Source organism: Bombina bombina, chromosome 3 (genome assembly GCF_027579735.1).
Source record: "Bombina bombina isolate aBomBom1 chromosome 3, aBomBom1.pri, whole genome shotgun sequence".
Lineage (NCBI taxonomy): Eukaryota > Metazoa > Chordata > Amphibia > Anura > Bombinatoridae > Bombina > Bombina bombina.
The window spans coordinates 475,425,490-475,443,528 of NC_069501.1; the positions used below are offsets into that span (position 1 = coordinate 475,425,490).

The 18,039-nt window shown below is 44.1% G+C and overlaps 1 protein-coding gene across 1 annotated transcript in view; it reads left to right on the forward strand.

Annotated features, from left to right (window-relative positions):
* The first annotated feature begins 3,855 nt into the window (after positions 1-3,855).
* The window catches only part of SCUBE3 (signal peptide, CUB domain and EGF like domain containing 3), a 237,351-nt gene continuing 223,167 nt past the window's right edge, over positions 3,856-18,039 (forward strand). The window contains exon 1 of the mRNA XM_053706789.1: positions 3,856-4,178. Coding sequence (XP_053562764.1) covers positions 4,097-4,178 — 82 coding nt within the window. The 5' untranslated portion in view covers positions 3,856-4,096. The remainder of the gene's footprint in view (positions 4,179-18,039) is intronic.

Sequence of the window (18,039 nt, forward strand, 5' to 3'; positions counted from 1 at the left end):
TACAGAGAGAGGAGCAGTACAGCTGACAGTCTGATACACACACAATACAGAGAGAGGAGCAGTACAGCTGACAGTCTGATACACACACAATACAGAGAGAGGAGCAGTACAGCTGACAGTCTGATACACACACAATACAGAGAGAGGAGCAGTGCAGCTGACAGTCTGATACACACACAATACAGAGAGAGGAGCAGCAGAGCTGACTGTCTGATACACACACAATACAGAGAGGAGCAGTACAGCTGACAGTCTGATACACACACAATACAGAGAGAGGAGCAGCAGAGCTGACAGTCTGATACACACACTATACAGAGAGAGGTGCAGTACAGCTGACAGTCTGATACACACATAATACAGAGAGATGAGCAGCACAGCTGACAGTCTGATACACACACAATACAGAGAGAGGAGCAGTACAGCTGACAGTCTGATACACACACAGTACAGAGAGAGGAGCAGTACAGCTGACAGTCTGGTACACACACAATACAGAGAGAGGAGCAGTACAGCTGACAGGCTGATACGCACACAATACAGAGAGAGGAGCAGTACAGCTGACAGTCTGATACACACACAATACAGGGAGAGGAGTAGTACAGCTGACAATCTGATACACACAATACAGAGAGAGGAGCAGCACAGCTGACAGTCTGATACACACATAATACAGAGAGATGAGCAGCACAGCTGACAATCTGATACACACACAATACAGAGAGAGGAGCAGTACAGCTGACAGTCTGATACACACACACAATACAGAGAGAGGTTCAGCAGAGCTGACAGTCTGATACACACACAATACAGAGAGAGGAGCAGTACAGCTGACAGTCTGATACACACACACAATACAGAGAGAGGTTCAGCAGAGCTGACAGTCTGATACACACACAATACAGAGAGAGGAGCAGTACAGCTGACAGTCTGATACACACACAATACAGAGAGAGGAGCAGTACAGCTGACAGTCTGATACACACACAATACAGAGAGAGAATCAGTACAGCTGACAGTCTGATACACACACAATACAGAGAGAGGAATAGTAGTGCTGACAGTCTGATACACACACAATACAGAGAGAGGAGCAGCAGAGCTGACAATCTAATACACACACAATACAGAGAGAGGAGCAGTGCAGCGGACAATCTGATACACACACAATATAGAGAGAGGAGCAGTACAGCTGACAGTCTGATACACACACAATACAGAGAGAGGAGCAGTACAGCTGACAGTCTGATACACACACAATACAGAGAGAGGAGCAGTACAGCTGACAATCTGATGCACACACAATACAGAGAGAGGAGCAGTACAGCTGACAGTCTGATACGCACACAATACAGAGAGAGAAGCAGTACAGCTGACAGTCTGATACACACACAATACAGAGAGAGGAGTAGTACAGCTGACAGTCTGATACACACACACAATACAGAGAGAGAAGCAGTACAGCTGACAATCTGATACACACACAATACAGAGAGAGGAGCAGTACAGCTGACAGTCTGATACGCACACAATACAGAGAGAGGAGCAGTACAGCTGACAGTCTGATACACACACAATACAGAGAGAGGAGCAGTACAGCTGACAATCTGATACACACACAATACAGAGAGAGAAGCAGTACAGCTGACAGTCTGATACACACACAATACAGAGAGAGGAGCAGTACAGCTGACAGTCTGATACACACACAATACAGAGAGAGGAGCAGTACAGCTGACAGTCTGATACACACACAATACAGAGAGAGGAGTAGTACAGCTGACAGTCTGATACACGCACAATACAGAGAGAGGAGTAGTACAGCTGACAGTCTGATACACACACAATACAGAGAGAGGTGCAGTACAGCTGACAGTCTGATACACACACAATACAGAGAGAGGAGCAGTACAGCTGACAGTCTGATACACGCACAATACAGAGAGAGGAGCAGTACAGCTGACAGTCTGATACGCACACAATACAGAGAGAGGAGCAGTACAGCTGACAGTCTGATACACACACAATACAGAGAGAGGAGCAGTACAGCTGACAGTCTGATACACACACACAATACAGAGAGAGGAGCAGTACAGCTGACAGTCTGATACACACAATACAGAGAGAGAAGCAGTACAGCTGACAGTCTGATACACACACAATACAGAGAGAGGAGCAGTACAGCTGACAGTCTGATACACATACACAATACAGAGAGAGGAGCAGTACAGCTGACAGCCTGATACACGCACAATACAGAGAGAGGAGCAGTACAGCTGACAGTCTGATACACATACACAATACAGAGAGAGGAGCAGTACAGCTGACAGTCTGAGACACACACAATACAGAGAGAGGAGCAGTACAGCTGACAGTTTGATACACACACAATACAGAGAAAGGAGCAGTACAGCTGACAATCTGATACACACACAATACAGAGAGAGGAGCAGTACAGCTGACAGTCTAATACACATACACAATACAGAGAGAGGAGTAGTACAGCTGACAGTCTGATACACACACACACAATACAGAGAGAGGAGTAGTACAGCTGACAGTCTGATACACACACAATACAGAGAGAGGAGCAGAACAGCTGACAATCTGATACACACACAATACAGAGAGAGGAGCAGTACAGCTGACAGTCTGATACACACACAATACAGAGAGAGGAGCAGTACAGCTGACAGTCTGATACACACACAATACAGAGAGAGGAGCAGTACAGCTGACAGTCTGATACACACACAATACAGAGAGAGGAGCAGTACAGCTGACAGTCTGATACACACACAATACAGAGAGAGGTGCAGTACAGCTGACAGTCTGATACACACACAATACAGAGAGAGGAGTAGTACAGCTGACAGTCTGATACACACACAATACAGAGAGAGGTGCAGTACAGCTGACAGTCTGATACACACACACAATACAGAGAGAGGAGCAGTACAGCTGACAGTCTGACACACACACAATACAGAGAGAGGAGCAGTACAGCTGACAGTCTGATACACACATAATGCAGAGAGATGAGCAGCACAGCTGGCAATTTAGCACTGTTGCTGGAAAGTGGAGCAGCTGAACTGACAATCTATGCTATACCCAATAAAACAGGAGCAGTAGAACTGACAATATACGACACACACACAATACAAATAGGTGCAGCAGAGCTGACAATCAAACACGCACCAAATACATGAATAAGCAGGGTGGCTATAAACACACACAATACAGAGAAGATCTGAAGAGCTGACAATCTAATACAAAGACCAAGAAAAGCAAGACAGAAATCTAATGGAAAAGAAACCTAAAGGCGGAGCATCCTTCCCTCCTCTCCCCCTCTCATCCTGGTCCCCCCTCTCTCCCTCCCACCTTCTCCCTCACTCTCCTTCCTCCTCTCCAGCAAGAACCTTTGTGTAGTGCAGCTGGTGAGGGGGGGAGGTCTCTATCTTTCCAGGATTCAATCTCTTTCCACCAGACAACACTGTCCTTCTGTCCCCATCACCCTACAGATTTATTTTTTTGGGGGTGAAATCACTCATTTTACTTAATTTTCTGACTGCTGGAAAAAAAAATATTTTATTTTTTACATTTTTTTCCCTCACATATAGTCTTTTGAGATTGGATTTTTTTTTGAGGGGCTATTATGGTGACCTTTAAATAAAGTGTATATTCACTTTTTTTTAGCTATGGAAAATGTTAGTATAGCTGCAATAGTAGACAGTAAAATAGTTTTCTTTATTTCTTGATCCATTTTCTAAAAAAAAAGATCACATTTGGATTGGAAATATATTTTTCAGTATCAAAGTTATTTTTTTTTTTTATTTTTTTTTAAGAAGATGTCAATCTCCCATTATACAAAATTTGCTGGATAAGATAGTTTGTCCTTTTTTTTGCTGTGAAATTATATATTTTTTGCACACTGGAAATGTTTAATTATGGCAGTTTTGGGTAAAAACGTTCTGCTGTTTTACAGGGAATGTAAAGTTTTGCTGTTTTGTTGTCAGTGAATTTTTTATTTTATTTTTTGGCAGCAAGGCAACTAAATTTGTGTTTTGATGACTGTAAGATATCTTGCAAAATTACCATGGATATAATAAGGGACCTAATACATTTGATATTTTTAATACTGCTTCACACCAGCCACTCTTCAAGCAATTCTAATCAAGGTAAGAGAGAAACTGTTCCTACTGTACTCAATATCATTCTGTAGCATCAGTACAGCTGTTTTGTCAGATTACCGTCTTATTAGCAGATCATAAACCAGATGTTCTGTCCTACTGAACCTTTAAAATACAAGACAAAACTGTACTAGAGTTAAGTATTACTTTTGAGTCAATTTTTACATTTGTAATAGGATACACAGATACTTTTTTTTACAATTTTTACATTTTCAATATGTCTCATATATATATATATATATATATATATATATATATTGAATAGAAGACAGCACTCTCTGGACTTAAAAGCAAGTGTAGATTTATTGCGGTGATGTTTCGGGGAATATTCCCCTTCCCTGAAACGTCACTGCAATAAATCTACACTTGCATTTAAGTCCAAAGAGTGCTGTTTTCTATTCAAGATATTACTAAACCACATTCTAGCACCCTGGCATTTGTGATACTGTTCGTAAGAGTGCACTTGACTTTGTATCCTATATATATATATATATATATATATATATATATATACTCACACACACACAAACAAAAAGATACTGTTACAATAGGTTATATGTATGTATATATATATATATATATATATATATATACACACACATATATCTTTCTCTCTCTCTCTCTCTCTCTCTCTCTCTCTATATATATATATATATATATATATACACACACACACATATATATAGATAAATAAATCTACAAACAGTTTATAAATAGATAGATAGATAAAGATTAGATTGATAGATAGAGATTAGATAACTAGATAGATAGATAATTAAATTCACTCCCTTTTACCAACCAGCCATACAAGGTACTAGTCCACTCAATATTAGTCCAGTTGTCTGCTGCAGTTTCTAATTAGTGTAAGACTTTTTACTATGTGTTTTTTTGTATCTGCCTGTAATTAGTAAGTGTAGCTTTTTCCTGCAACTAATACAATCTGTTGTAACTTTTAAAACCTATACTGTTTGCATAAGTTTCTCTGAGTACAACTATCAGCCACTTGTAATTTGTTTTATTGTTCTGACTATTCCTATTGCATCTTATAACTGTCCCCTATGACTAATTCCGTAATTTCTTTTATATTTTTCCATGAACATCATCGGTTTGCTCCATTTAAATGATAACTATAGCTAGTCCTATTGCTCTATAATATTATTGCTCCCTATAAATCCACCTATTGCACCATATAACTGCTCCCTATAACTCCTCCTATTGCCCCATATAACTGCTTGCTATAACTCTTCCTATTTCCTCATATAATTGCTCCCTATAACTCCTCCTATTGCACCATAGAACTGCTCCCTATAACTCCTCTTATTGTACCATATAACTGCTCCCTATAACTCCTCATATTGCACCATATAACTGCTCCCTATAACTCCTCCTATTGCCTCATATAACTGCTCCCTATAACTCATCCTATTGCCCCATATAACTGCTCCCTATAACTCCTCCTAATGCCCCATATAACTGCTCCCTATAACTCCTCCTATTGCCCCATATTACTGCTCCCTAAAACTCCTCATATTGCCACATATAACTACTTGCTATAACTCTTCCTATTTCCTCATATAATTGCTCCCTATAACTCCTCCTATTACTCCATATAACTGCTCCCTATAACTCCTCCTATTGCACCATATAACTAATCCCTATAACTCCTCCTATTGCCCCATATAAATGCTCACTATAACTCCTCCTATTGCCCCATTTTACTGCTCCCTAATACTCCTCATATTGCCCCATATAACTTCTCCGTATAACTCCTCCTATTACACCATATAACTGTTCCCTATACATTCCACATATAACTACTCCCTATAACTCCTCCTATTTCCTCATATAACTGCTCTCTATAACTCCTCCTATTACTCAATATAACTGCTCCCTATAACTCCTCCTAATGCCCCATATAACTGCTCCCTATAACTTCCCCTAATGCCCCATATAACTGCTCCCTATAACTTCCCCTAATGCCCCATATAACTGCTCCCTATGGCCATTTTTTTAGCATTTTATCTTCACTCCTAATTGTCATTCTTCTCCAACTGAGAGTTATGACACCCTTAGGTTAGTCACACATCCCAGAGTATTGCATGTTTAGCTATGCACAAAAATGTACAATCAGATTTGAGGGCAGGATTGTTTTTTTTTTACTCTAGAACTGTTTAACCTCTGTAGTGGCAAACACATAGTTCTATACATTTTCTTTGTGCACTTTTTGTTCAAACACATTGGGTTAGATTACAAGTGGAGCGCTTATTTATCACGCACCTTTGAATGGGCAAATTTGCCTGTTCATATACATACAGTATATATTTAAATTTGCTTCCCATAGCTGTGTGACTTACCCCCTTCGCTGCGCTAGGTTCACTGCATGAGAACGAGGCTCCCATTGGAGCCTATAGAAGCGCACTCTCGTGAGTGCAAAGCTTTCATGCAATGCGAACATGAGGTCGCATTTGCATTGTACCTAACTTGTAATATCAGCACACATTTGCGTGCGCTGGTATTACTAAGTGGAGCGCAAATATCGCTATTGTGAAAGCTATATTTTGTGCTCCATTTGTAATTTAGCCCATTATTGAGAACAGGTCCAGAGAAGCAATAGACTACTAAGAACATATCTTGTGAGCCAATGACAAACAAGGGGCATATGTCTGCATCCACCAATATTCAGCTAGCTCCCAGTAGTGCACTGTTGATCCAGAGCCTAACTAGAGATAACAAGAGAAATAAATAAATACATTTGATAATAGAAGTAAAGGGAAAAGTCTCTTAAAAATTGCACTCTCTAACTGAATATGTCATGTCAAATATTTAAAGTTATTGTAAAGTTGAATGACATAAAAACCCAGCACTTTAAGTCATTAAACTTTACAATTATGCTTCTTTTTAAAATACTTACCTTTTTGTTACTGTAAGCTTACCGCCGATCCTCCCCCTGCATCTCCTTCAGTATTGAGCAGATTGATGACAAATCCAGCTTTCTCCAATCATTGTGTGCCCCCTTTGGCATCCAGCTTGTGAGGCATGTGATTGGAGGAAATCGGATCGTCATCGATTTGCTAAATTACAGAAGGAGATGCGGGCGGAGGATCGGCGGTTAGTTTACAGTAACAAAAAGGTAAACGTAATTGTAAAGTTTTTTGAATACTGGGCTAACTTTACAATCACTTTAACTCTTGAAAATGTCTTCTTTTCTTTTGAAAGTTCCAATGGCACAACTGACATTTACAATTGCCATCTAAATGTGTGCCCCTGTGCAGTGCCGTCACATTGAGCCTTGTTCACTGCTGGCAATACTCCCAAAACTGGCTCTGGATTGACCACTATGGCTTTCAGTATTGCTTTAGGCACTTTCAATTCAACTTTCTAGGAAAGGGAGTTTGTTGTAATGCATTAAATTAAACTAACTTTATGTGTACTGTAAACTAATTTAATTTCCCACAAACCTACCGTTTAAAAAAAAGAGGTATGTCCACAGATTACTGTCTAATTTTAAGCAAAACTAAGTTTGTGATACTTTCCATTTCAAATGGATCAATCCTTTAATGGGACCTACATTTATAATTAAATACCCAGCACTCTGGTTTAGCAGCAATAAAAATGTTTTTGCATATAAACCTAAAATATTGCTAATAGAAGTTGAACACTTACATTTAATGTAGTCCTCTGCACGTAAGATCATGTCATGTGCATATTTCCATAGCATTATGATTCAAGTAGCAGCAACGTAATGTGACATATCAATGACTTGCACTGACACTAAATGCACGTGTAGATAACCTACAGCAATATCTGCAGCAGACTGAGTGTGTTTTAAATTATCCTTTTTTAAACAGCAAAGCTTCTACTTTCATTTGAAATCTGCTACTGTACGTACACAACACACTCCAAGGCACACACACATACCACACACACATACCACACTACACACAGCATGCACACACCAACACCGCACACACACACACACACCAAATACACACCTAACACATACCAGACTCACACACATACTACACATATCACACACACATACCACACCACACTCACAGCACGCACACACCAACAACACAAACACATACCAGACACACATTCCACACCACACACACAGCATGCACACACCAACTACACACATACTGCACCGACACCAAATACACATCTAACACATACACATACTGCACACACACACATACTGCACACACACACAGCACGCACACACCAACAACACACACACATACCGCACACACACACACCAAATAAACACCTAACACATACACATACCGCACACACATACTGCACACACACACAGCACGCACACACCAACACACACACATACCACACACACACACCAAATACACACCTAACACATACACATACCGCACACACATACTGCACACACACACAGCACGCACACACCAACAACACACACACATACCACACACACACACACCAAATACACACCTAACACATACCGCACACACATACTGCACACACACACAGCACGCACACACCAACAACACACACACACATACCACACACACAAATACCAAATCACACGAACACACACCATGCACACACACATACACACCTAACACACAGACGTACAGCACACACACACACACACATACTGCACATACACACACATACTGCACATACACATACCATACACACACACACATGCACACCTAACACACAGACGTACAGCACACACACACACATACTGCACATACACACACATACTGCACATACACATACCATACACACACACACACATACACACCTAACACACAGACGTACAGCACACACACACACACACATACTGCACATACACACACATACACACACATACTGCACATACACATACCATACACACACACATACTGCACAGCAATGGAAAAAAAACAATGTTTTTAACATATTTAAATGTTACCCTGAATTGACAAAATAAAACATCTTTTAGTACAACCTTCCTTTGCCTGGAAAAAATAAAATAGCTAAAAGTAGTATAGTAGTACTATTCATGAGGAAGAGTTTCAAACTGCAAAACAATCTCAAACACATCCCATTTACAAACTATAAGTATCTGATCTGTTTTGGCTTTTGTCTCTCTGTGACTGTGACAGCATTATCCAATTTAACATCTTCTAGGGACCTGAAAACCCAAAAAGAATTCAGATAGAGCATGCAATTTTAAACAGCTTTCTAATTTAATTCTATTATCACTTTTTCTTTGTTCTCTTTGTCTTATCTGAATGCTTTTGACAGGTTTTCACAACTAGAGGGTGTTAGTTCATGTGTGCCATATAGATAAAATTGTGACCACGCCTGTGGAGTTACTTATGAGAGGGCTCTGATTGGCTAAAATGCAAGTCTGTCAAAAGAACTGAAATAAGGAGCAGTCTGCAGAGGCTTAGATACAAGGTAATCACAGAGGTAAAAAGTGTATTAATTAGCAGAGTTGGTTATACAAAACTGGGGAATGGGTAATAAAGGGATTATCTATCTTTTTAAACAATAACAATTCTGGAGTAGACTTTAATTATAACTCAATACGTTTCTAATGAACATATAACTGATCACAATAATCTATTAATCTATTGCCTTTTTTAGGTATCTATAAGCCACCATTGCTTGCATAAAACTGTGTTAAACCCATGCAAAGTGGTTAAACAAAGGCATAGTTTAAGAATCAGTCTACTCCAGAATTTGTATTGTTTAAAAAGATAGATAATCCCTTTATTACCCATTCCCCAGTTTTGCATAACCAACACCGTTATAATAATACACTTTTTACCTCTGTGATTGCCTTGTATCTAAGCCTCTGCAGACTGCCCCTTTATTTCAGTTCTTTTGACAGACTTGCATTTTAGCCAATCAGTGCTCACTCATATGTAAATCCACAAAAGTGAGCACAATGTTATCTGAGATCAGAGGCGGCCTTCAAGGGCTTAGAAATTAGCATATGAGCCTACCTAGGTTTAGCTTTCAACAAAGAATACCAAGAGAATAAAGCAAATTTGATAATAAAAGTAAATTGGAAAGTTGTGTAAAATTGCATTCTCTATCTGAATCATGAAAGTTTAATTTTGACTTGACTGTCCCTTTAAAGTCAGATCCGGAGCAGTAATGAACTACTTTAAACTAGATTAAAACATCCAGGGAGTTAATGACAATAGCCATGTGTGTGTGTTCACCAATCACCAGCTAGCTCTCAGCATTGTATTGGTGCTCCTGATCCTACCTAGGTATGCTTTTCAACAAAGGATACCAATACATTTGGCATCAATTTGGTAGTAGAATTCTATGTCCTATTTGAGTCATGAAAGTTTTATATTAAATTGAAATAGCAGACACTAAAGAGAATTATTGAAGCATCTATCATACAGTATATGCTATTTTTTGGCATCATTATAAACAGTATTAAAATTACATTAAAAAGTGGATCATAATTCAGAAAAAAAAATGTTTTCTCTTACTGCCAAATTGATGGATCTGTGGTATTATTTAAGGGGCAGTAAAAACACTGGACAGATAGCTCAGCATGCTAAGGCACTGTGGCAGTTCTGTAGCAGCCCAAGGTTTGCATGTTCGATCCCCGGCAAGGTCCACTCAGCCTTTCATCCTCCTGAGGTTGATAAAATGAGCAGCGCTTTGAGACCTTTACGGGTGGTTAGCCGCGCTTTACATGTAACCAATACATATAATAAAAACATTCTGCAGTCTTCCAGTAAATTAATATACTAGGTGTGTTGGAAAATGTTTTGAATGCAATTGTGTTACTGCTGGGCACACTCACCCCATCACTTGCCTTTTTTGGAGAAGCCATGTTACTGCAGTATACACAGCGAGCCGCATTTGTTAGTGACATTTCCATTGTTTTGTAGTTTTTGATCACTTCATGTGACCATGTCTGCTTAAGCCAATTAATGACTGATATGTGCTAGGGTTAGGCTTGTAAAAGTCTGTAGTTTGCACGTTCAATTCTCTAAATCAAAAAATTCCTAATTTTTTTTTAACTTGAATGATTGGAAAAGGGGGCAAAAAATGTAAAAAGTTTTTTTTTTTACTGCACATAATTATATATTTTTTATTACACTCTTAAAAGTGTTTTATAATATCCTTTTAATTAGTAATTGTGTCTAACAAAAATGATCTATCCTTGTTTTAACATTCTTTGCAGGCAATGAGTTCCTGTATAGTTATTTAACTTTCCCTCGCTACATCCTAACACTTTGATAAAGGTTGTAATATTATTTTATTCACATTAGAAAAAGAGGCTAGTAAACATTTTATTCTCTCTCTTTTAAAGCCCTAAACCATAAACATTTCCCTTTAAGAACTTCTGTTGCTTGAGATTCACGGAGAAGTTGCCTTGTAACTTTGCTAGCTTTGGCATCAGCAGCAAGATGTTGAGTGCATTTAGAGTCAATCCCTTAACAAATTAAAAACATGGGCAGAGCGAACTGTATATTCTGCGGGATTTGGGGTCTGATCATGAAAACCTGTTAAGTGCCTCATACTGTGATACAGCATTGAACATGTTGAGGGATTGTGCATTTTTATTAAAGGGACATCAAACTAAATAGTAGAAGCATTTTGGTTGAAAAAAAAATGTAAAAAAGGGACAGTGAAATCAAAATTAAACTTTCATGATTCATATTTTAAGTTTTAAGAGACTTTCCAATTTACTTTTGTGATGGACTCCGGCTACCCCTACTGGGTAGCTCCGCCAGAAGGGTTCTTCCTATACCTGGAACATGCCGCTATGTAGCGGAGCAAAGTGATTATAGCGGAGCCCACCCAAATAACCAGACAAAACCAGTATTCAGGTGAAACAAAGATGAGCTTTATTGTGGAAGCACACTGCTTATACACAAACACATCTTGATAAGGAGTCTTATCAGACCCTCAGATCTCCCGCCATTCCCGCCCCTCCAGACAGGCTGGCGTCCCCATAGTGTCCATTGTCTAATAGTGTCCCAGTGGTACAGAGGTGGCTATTCCAGGGTGATCCCGGGGGGGGAGGGGGTTGGGGGCGGCACTTCCAGAGTGTAATTTGAAACCCCTCGGTCCCCAGATACTACAGTACAAAAAGCGACGTCATCCATGTCTGGGGGCCGGAGCTACGGGTGATCAAACGTACACCGGGAAGGCCATGGGGAATTAGAAGTTGTAGGGAGGTCCCGGAACCCCAGTTTCCAAGGGAGCTCCCCTCTGGCAATCACATCACCTCTTGCACTCCCTTGGTGGTACCAATACCCAAAAGAGCGGAGCTCTGGGATGAAGGGCCGCTGGGGCGACCTGGTGGGAATGTTAGCGGTTATTTGGGGAAGCACGACCGGCCGGTAGTTCCAGGATCCCGGCCGGCCGGAGAGGGGCTGGATGGTCAGAGATCAGCTCTTCTGTGGGGGAGTAAAGAACACAAAACAAGTAGACCAAACGTCTGAGAGATTGCGAATGCTCAAAAAAAAAGTCCAAATCCAGTGAGAAGATGGAGGGGGTGAGGTAGTAGGGGGTGGAGGTTTAACCTTGGCAGCCTGGTATCCATGACAGTGCTCCCCCCTAAAAAGTCCAGCAGACTCAGCTAGATCCACCCACGGGTCAGCCTGGGGCTGTCCGGGAAGCTATCCTTATTGAGTTTGCCAGGAAAGCCTGTCAGCATTCCCATTGCTTATTCCCGGCCGCTATTAGATAGTGAAGTTAAAGGGCCGCAAGGCTATACTCCACCGCAACAGGCGTCCATTGTCCCCAGCAACTCGGTTGAGCCAAACTGGTGGGTTGTGGTTCGTGAGAACGGTGAAAGCCCTTCCGTACAGGTATGGCTGTAAACTTTTCAGGGCCCACAACAGGGTCAAACATTCTTTCTCCACCGCCGTGTAGTCTACCTCTCTGGGCAACAGCTTCCTACTGATATAGGCTATGGGCTGGTCATGCCCTTCATCGTCTACCTGGCTCAGTACTGCTCCCAACCCGAACATTGAGGCATCTTTATGAACACAAAAACGTTTGGTTGGGTTAGGAGCGACCAGGATAGGGGCAGAAATCAAGGCTGTCTTGAGGCTTTGGAAGGCAGCCTCACACTCAGGGGACCACAGGACCTGTCGGGGCAACTATTTTCGGGTTAGGTTGGTCAGAGGTTTGGCCAGGGCACTGAAGTTGGGGACAAACTTGCGGTCCATAGGAAAGCTAAGACTTGGGTCTTGGTCTTGGGGGTCAGCCAGTTCGCGACCACCTCAATATTGGCCAGCTCTGGCCGCTGCTTCCCGCATCCTACTCGGTGTCCAAGGTACTGGACCTCCAAGCACCCTATCATACATTTGTCGGGCTTCAGGGTCAGACCGGCGGCCCTGATGCTGTCTAGAATAATGCCTAGATGGACCAAATGGTCCTCCTTGGTGTCGCTGTAAACCGCTATATCGTCCAGGTAGGCGCAGGCATAATCCTGGAGGCCATCCAGGAGGTGATCTACCATCCTCTGGAAGGTTGCCGAAGCATTCTTCATCCCAAATGGCATGACCTTAAACTGGAATAGGCCGAAGGGGGTGATGAATGCCGACTTTGGAATGGACTCCGGGTCTAAGGGGATCTGCCAGTATCCCTTGCAAAGGTCCATAGTGGTCAGGAAGTTGTGGTGGGCCACCCTGTCTAGCAGGTCATCAACCAGGGGCATGGGGTAGGCATCAGTCGTGGTTCTGTCATTGAGCCTACGATAATCTATGTAGAACCTGGTGGTCCCATCCCGTTTGGGTACCAGTACCACAGGAGATGCCCAGGGATTGTTGGATGGTTCAATGACACCCTGAACTCGCTGCATATATTTTCCCTAGCTGCCTAAGGAACCCGGTATGCCGGCTGTCGCAGGGGCGCCTGTCCCGGGGTCTCCACTCGGTGCACAACTGCCGTGGTGTACCCAGGGGTAGTGGAGAACATGTCTTGCCGGTTCCCTAGCTCTTGCCTGACTTGCTCCCTCTGCCTAGTCCCCAGCCTCTCATCTAACTGTATGTTACCCACACCTGGGGGCACCCCATTTTGCCCTGGGAGCTCCAGCATGGGAAGTCTCTCTGAGTCCTCCACACCCGGAGCACAGATGGTGGCTTAAGGCATCGGTATTCCTTAAGCATGTTCACATGGAAGGTCCGGCGGACCCGGTCATCTGAGCATTTGGCTACCAGATAGGCCGTGTCATTCAGCTGTTCTACCACTCAGTAGGGTCCCTGCCATGAAGCCTGTAGCTTGTCTGTTTTGACAAGCTTCAGGGCCAGGACCTTCTGCCCTACTGCCAGGGTCCGGTTACGGGCATTCCGGTCATACCACCGCAAGGTCCTTTAGTCGGTCGCGGAATTCTAGGACGTACCCCACAATGGAGCGCCCTTCCTCCCCCACTGATCCTTCCCAGTGGGCTCTCATTAGGTCTAGGGGCCCCCTCATCCTTCGACCATACACTAATTCAAAGGGGGAGAACCCAGTAGATTCCTGTGGCACATCTCGGTATGCAAACAGGAGGTGCGGCAGGTATCTTTCCCAGTCTTTGTGAGAGGCGCAGAATGTCTTAAGCAACTACTTCAGGGTCCCATTGAACCTCTCACATAACCCATCAGTCTGGGGGTGATATGAAGCGCTTTGTAGGGGCTTTATCCTGCAAAGCCTCCACAGCTGCCGGGTGAGTTCGGCAGTGAACTGGGTCTCTTGATCCTGTCTTGCCTACCCTCTGGCAAACGTCACAGGTCCTGCAGTACTGCCTAACATCCCCTGTAACCCCTGACCAAAAGAAGGTCTGAGTCAGTTGGTAACGGGTCCTGGTGACGCCTAGATGTCCTGCTAGGGGAATGTCATGGGCTATACGCAGCAGCTTGTACCAATATTTCTGCAGTACCACCAGCTGGCATTTAAGCAAATGGCCCTCTCTCTTTTTTTTTGGTAATCCGTTATAAAAGCCCTCTCTCCCATTTAAAATGGTCCCCTCCCGGGCATGGTAAGGAGCTAGGATCGGGTCTCTCAATGTTTCCAGGGCGAAGTCAGTGGGGGACGCCCAGGAGATCTGGTCAGTGGTCAGGGTAGGGGTTGGGGAGGAGTGTCTTACCTGGGTCCCTGGGTCGAGTGTGGTGGCCTGCTGTCCAGCTTGCTGGCGGGTGGTGACAGGGCATGCATCCGGGGGGCTGTCCCATGCAAAGGAGGAAGCGAGGTGTCCCAGGTTGTTTCCTTGCAAAACCTCGGCTGGTAAATGGTTCATAACCCCTACTTCCACAGCATGGGAGCCAGCACCCTAATCCAGGTGTACCTGTACAGTAGGGACCTGGAGCACCTTACCCCCAGCCACACGAATTGTGAGGGACTTCCCTGTTTGGTCCGAATTGGTGACCATGTGTGGCTGGATAAGGGTAACGGTTGCTCCACAGTCTCGTAATCCCTGGGCCGGCTGTTGATCCAGACGACCTGGTGGTGGTGCAGCTGGTTGTCTCCAGTGGCAGGGTTCACCTTATGTAGGACCCCGACCTCTTCCTCTGCCCATTCGGCGTACTCCGCAGGGCCCTCCATGTCCAAGCAGTGGGCGGCAGTCCTGTAGCCTCCAGCTGGGGCCCTTGCCCACTGAACATGAGGGGGATTCTTTGGCTTCTCTCCCGCCGGGCAGTACCTTCGGATATGACCCATCTAACTGCATCCAAACCCCCCCCCGTGGGGTGAGCTGGTCCCGGAGAGGTGGGCAGCTGCTGGTGGGGTCTGGGGGTATCGGGGAGGTGCCGGGGTGAGCAGGGTTGGTAGAGGAGTGGGTCACCGGTCACGGCTCAGGACAGGCCTGATGCTAGGCATCCAAATACAGGACGGCTGCTTGGTCGACTGTCTTGGGCCCCCTATCTCGGACCCATTCTCGTACCCCCTCCGGGAAAAGGTTATAGAAGTGCTTCAACAGAATGAGCTGGGTAGCTTCGGCCAGGGTAGTTACATGGCAGCCTGCAAACCAAGAGTCCAAGGACCGGATGAACCGGTGTGTCCACTCCGTAAAAGGTTGCCTCTCTTGCCTCCTTAGTTCCCGGAACTTCTGCCGGTGAGCCTTGGGTGTAAGATCATAGCGGGCAAGGATGCACTTCTTTACCCGGTCATAGTTCTTTCAGTTTCCCGAGGGAACAGTATTGAAAGCCTCTGAAGCTTGTCCAGACAGCTTTCTGAGCAGGAGGGTAACTCGTTCAGTATCGGCAACATCCGGCAACTCGCATGCAACATCCTGCAACTCGCATTGTGCCTCAAAGTCTTGGAGGTAGCTGTCGATATACTCCTCATCGTCTTTGAAAGGCCGGAAAGTCTCATGGGGTAGCGTCTTCGGCTGGAATGGTGAACCCAGGGGAGCCGGCACATAGACTTGTGGACCTCAGCTATTTTGAGTTGGGTGGTTTTGGATATAAGCCAAGTGATTACCTCTGCAGGTGGGGTGGTGTCTTAGAGAGCCATTCGCCACTGGAGCTCCCTCTGTACCTCAGACATTATTATCTCTATGGATGCCTCACTGGGCCACTCAAAGCTCTGGTCGCTATCAGACCCACCAGCCGGCTCGTTAGCCCAATCCCCTTCCATTAGTTTGGCGATGATTGCTGCCTTGGACTTATTGCCAGCAACTTTCCCCCGAGCTTCCAGCAAGTCTTTCAGAGTATTCTTTCAGAGCCCAGCGTACTGCTGCTCCATCCGAGGAGGTCTTACATTGGTGGTTTGGACGTTCCAGGTAGACGGAAGCATCCCATCACTGCCAACCAAATGTGACGGACTCCGGCTACCCTGACTGGGTAGCTCCACCAGAATGGTCCTTCCTATACCTGGAACAGGCCGCTATGTAGCGGAGTAAAGTGATTATAGCGGAGCCCACCCAAATAACCAGACAGAACCAGTATTTGGGTGAAACAAAAAACAACTTTATTGTGGAAACACACTGCTTGTATACACAAACACATCTTGATAAGGAGTCTTTTCAGACCCTCAGATCTCCTGCCATTCCCGCCCCTCCAGACAGGCTGGCTCCCCCCATAGTGTCCATTGTCTTATAGAGTCCCAGTGGTACATAGGTGGCTATTCCGGGGTGATCCCAGGGGAGCGGCAGCACTTCCAGGGGGTCTATGGAAAGCCCTCAGTCACCAGATACTACAGTCCAAAAAGCAACGTGATCCATGGCTGGGGACCGGAGCTACGAGTGATCAAACCTAAACCGGGAAGGCCATGGGAAATAAGGAGTTGTAGGGGGGTTCCGGGACCCCCAGTTCCCAAGGGAGCTCCCCTCCGGCAATCACCCCACCTCTTGCCCTCCCTAGGGGGTACCAATCCCCAAAAGAGCGGAGCACTGGGATCAAGGACCACTGGAGCGACCTAGTATGAATGATAGCGGTTATTCGGGAAGCGCTGCCGGCTTGTAGTTCCAGGAGCCCGGCCGGAGAGGGGCTGGGTGGTCAGAGATCAGCTCTTCCGTGGGGATGTAAAGAACACAAAACAAGTAAACCAAATGTCTGAGAGATTGTGAATGCTCCAATAAGTCCAAATCTGGTGAGAAGATGGAGGGGGCGAGGAAGTAGGGGGTGGAGGTTTAACCTTGGCAGCCTGGTAGCTGTACCAACTTTCATTATCAAATAGTGCATGCTCTTTTTATATGCACACGTTCTGAGGCACCAGCTCCTATTGAGCATGTGCAAGAGTTTACACTGTACATGTATTTTATTGGCTGATGGCTGTCACAGAAGGCTAGAAAATTGAAGTCAATTTTGAAATGTGTCCAAAAATGTTTTTACTGCTAGTTTAAGATTCATAGACAATTGCATTGTCTTTTTATTATACACTTGTTGATAATACATTTCTCCTGTAATAGCAC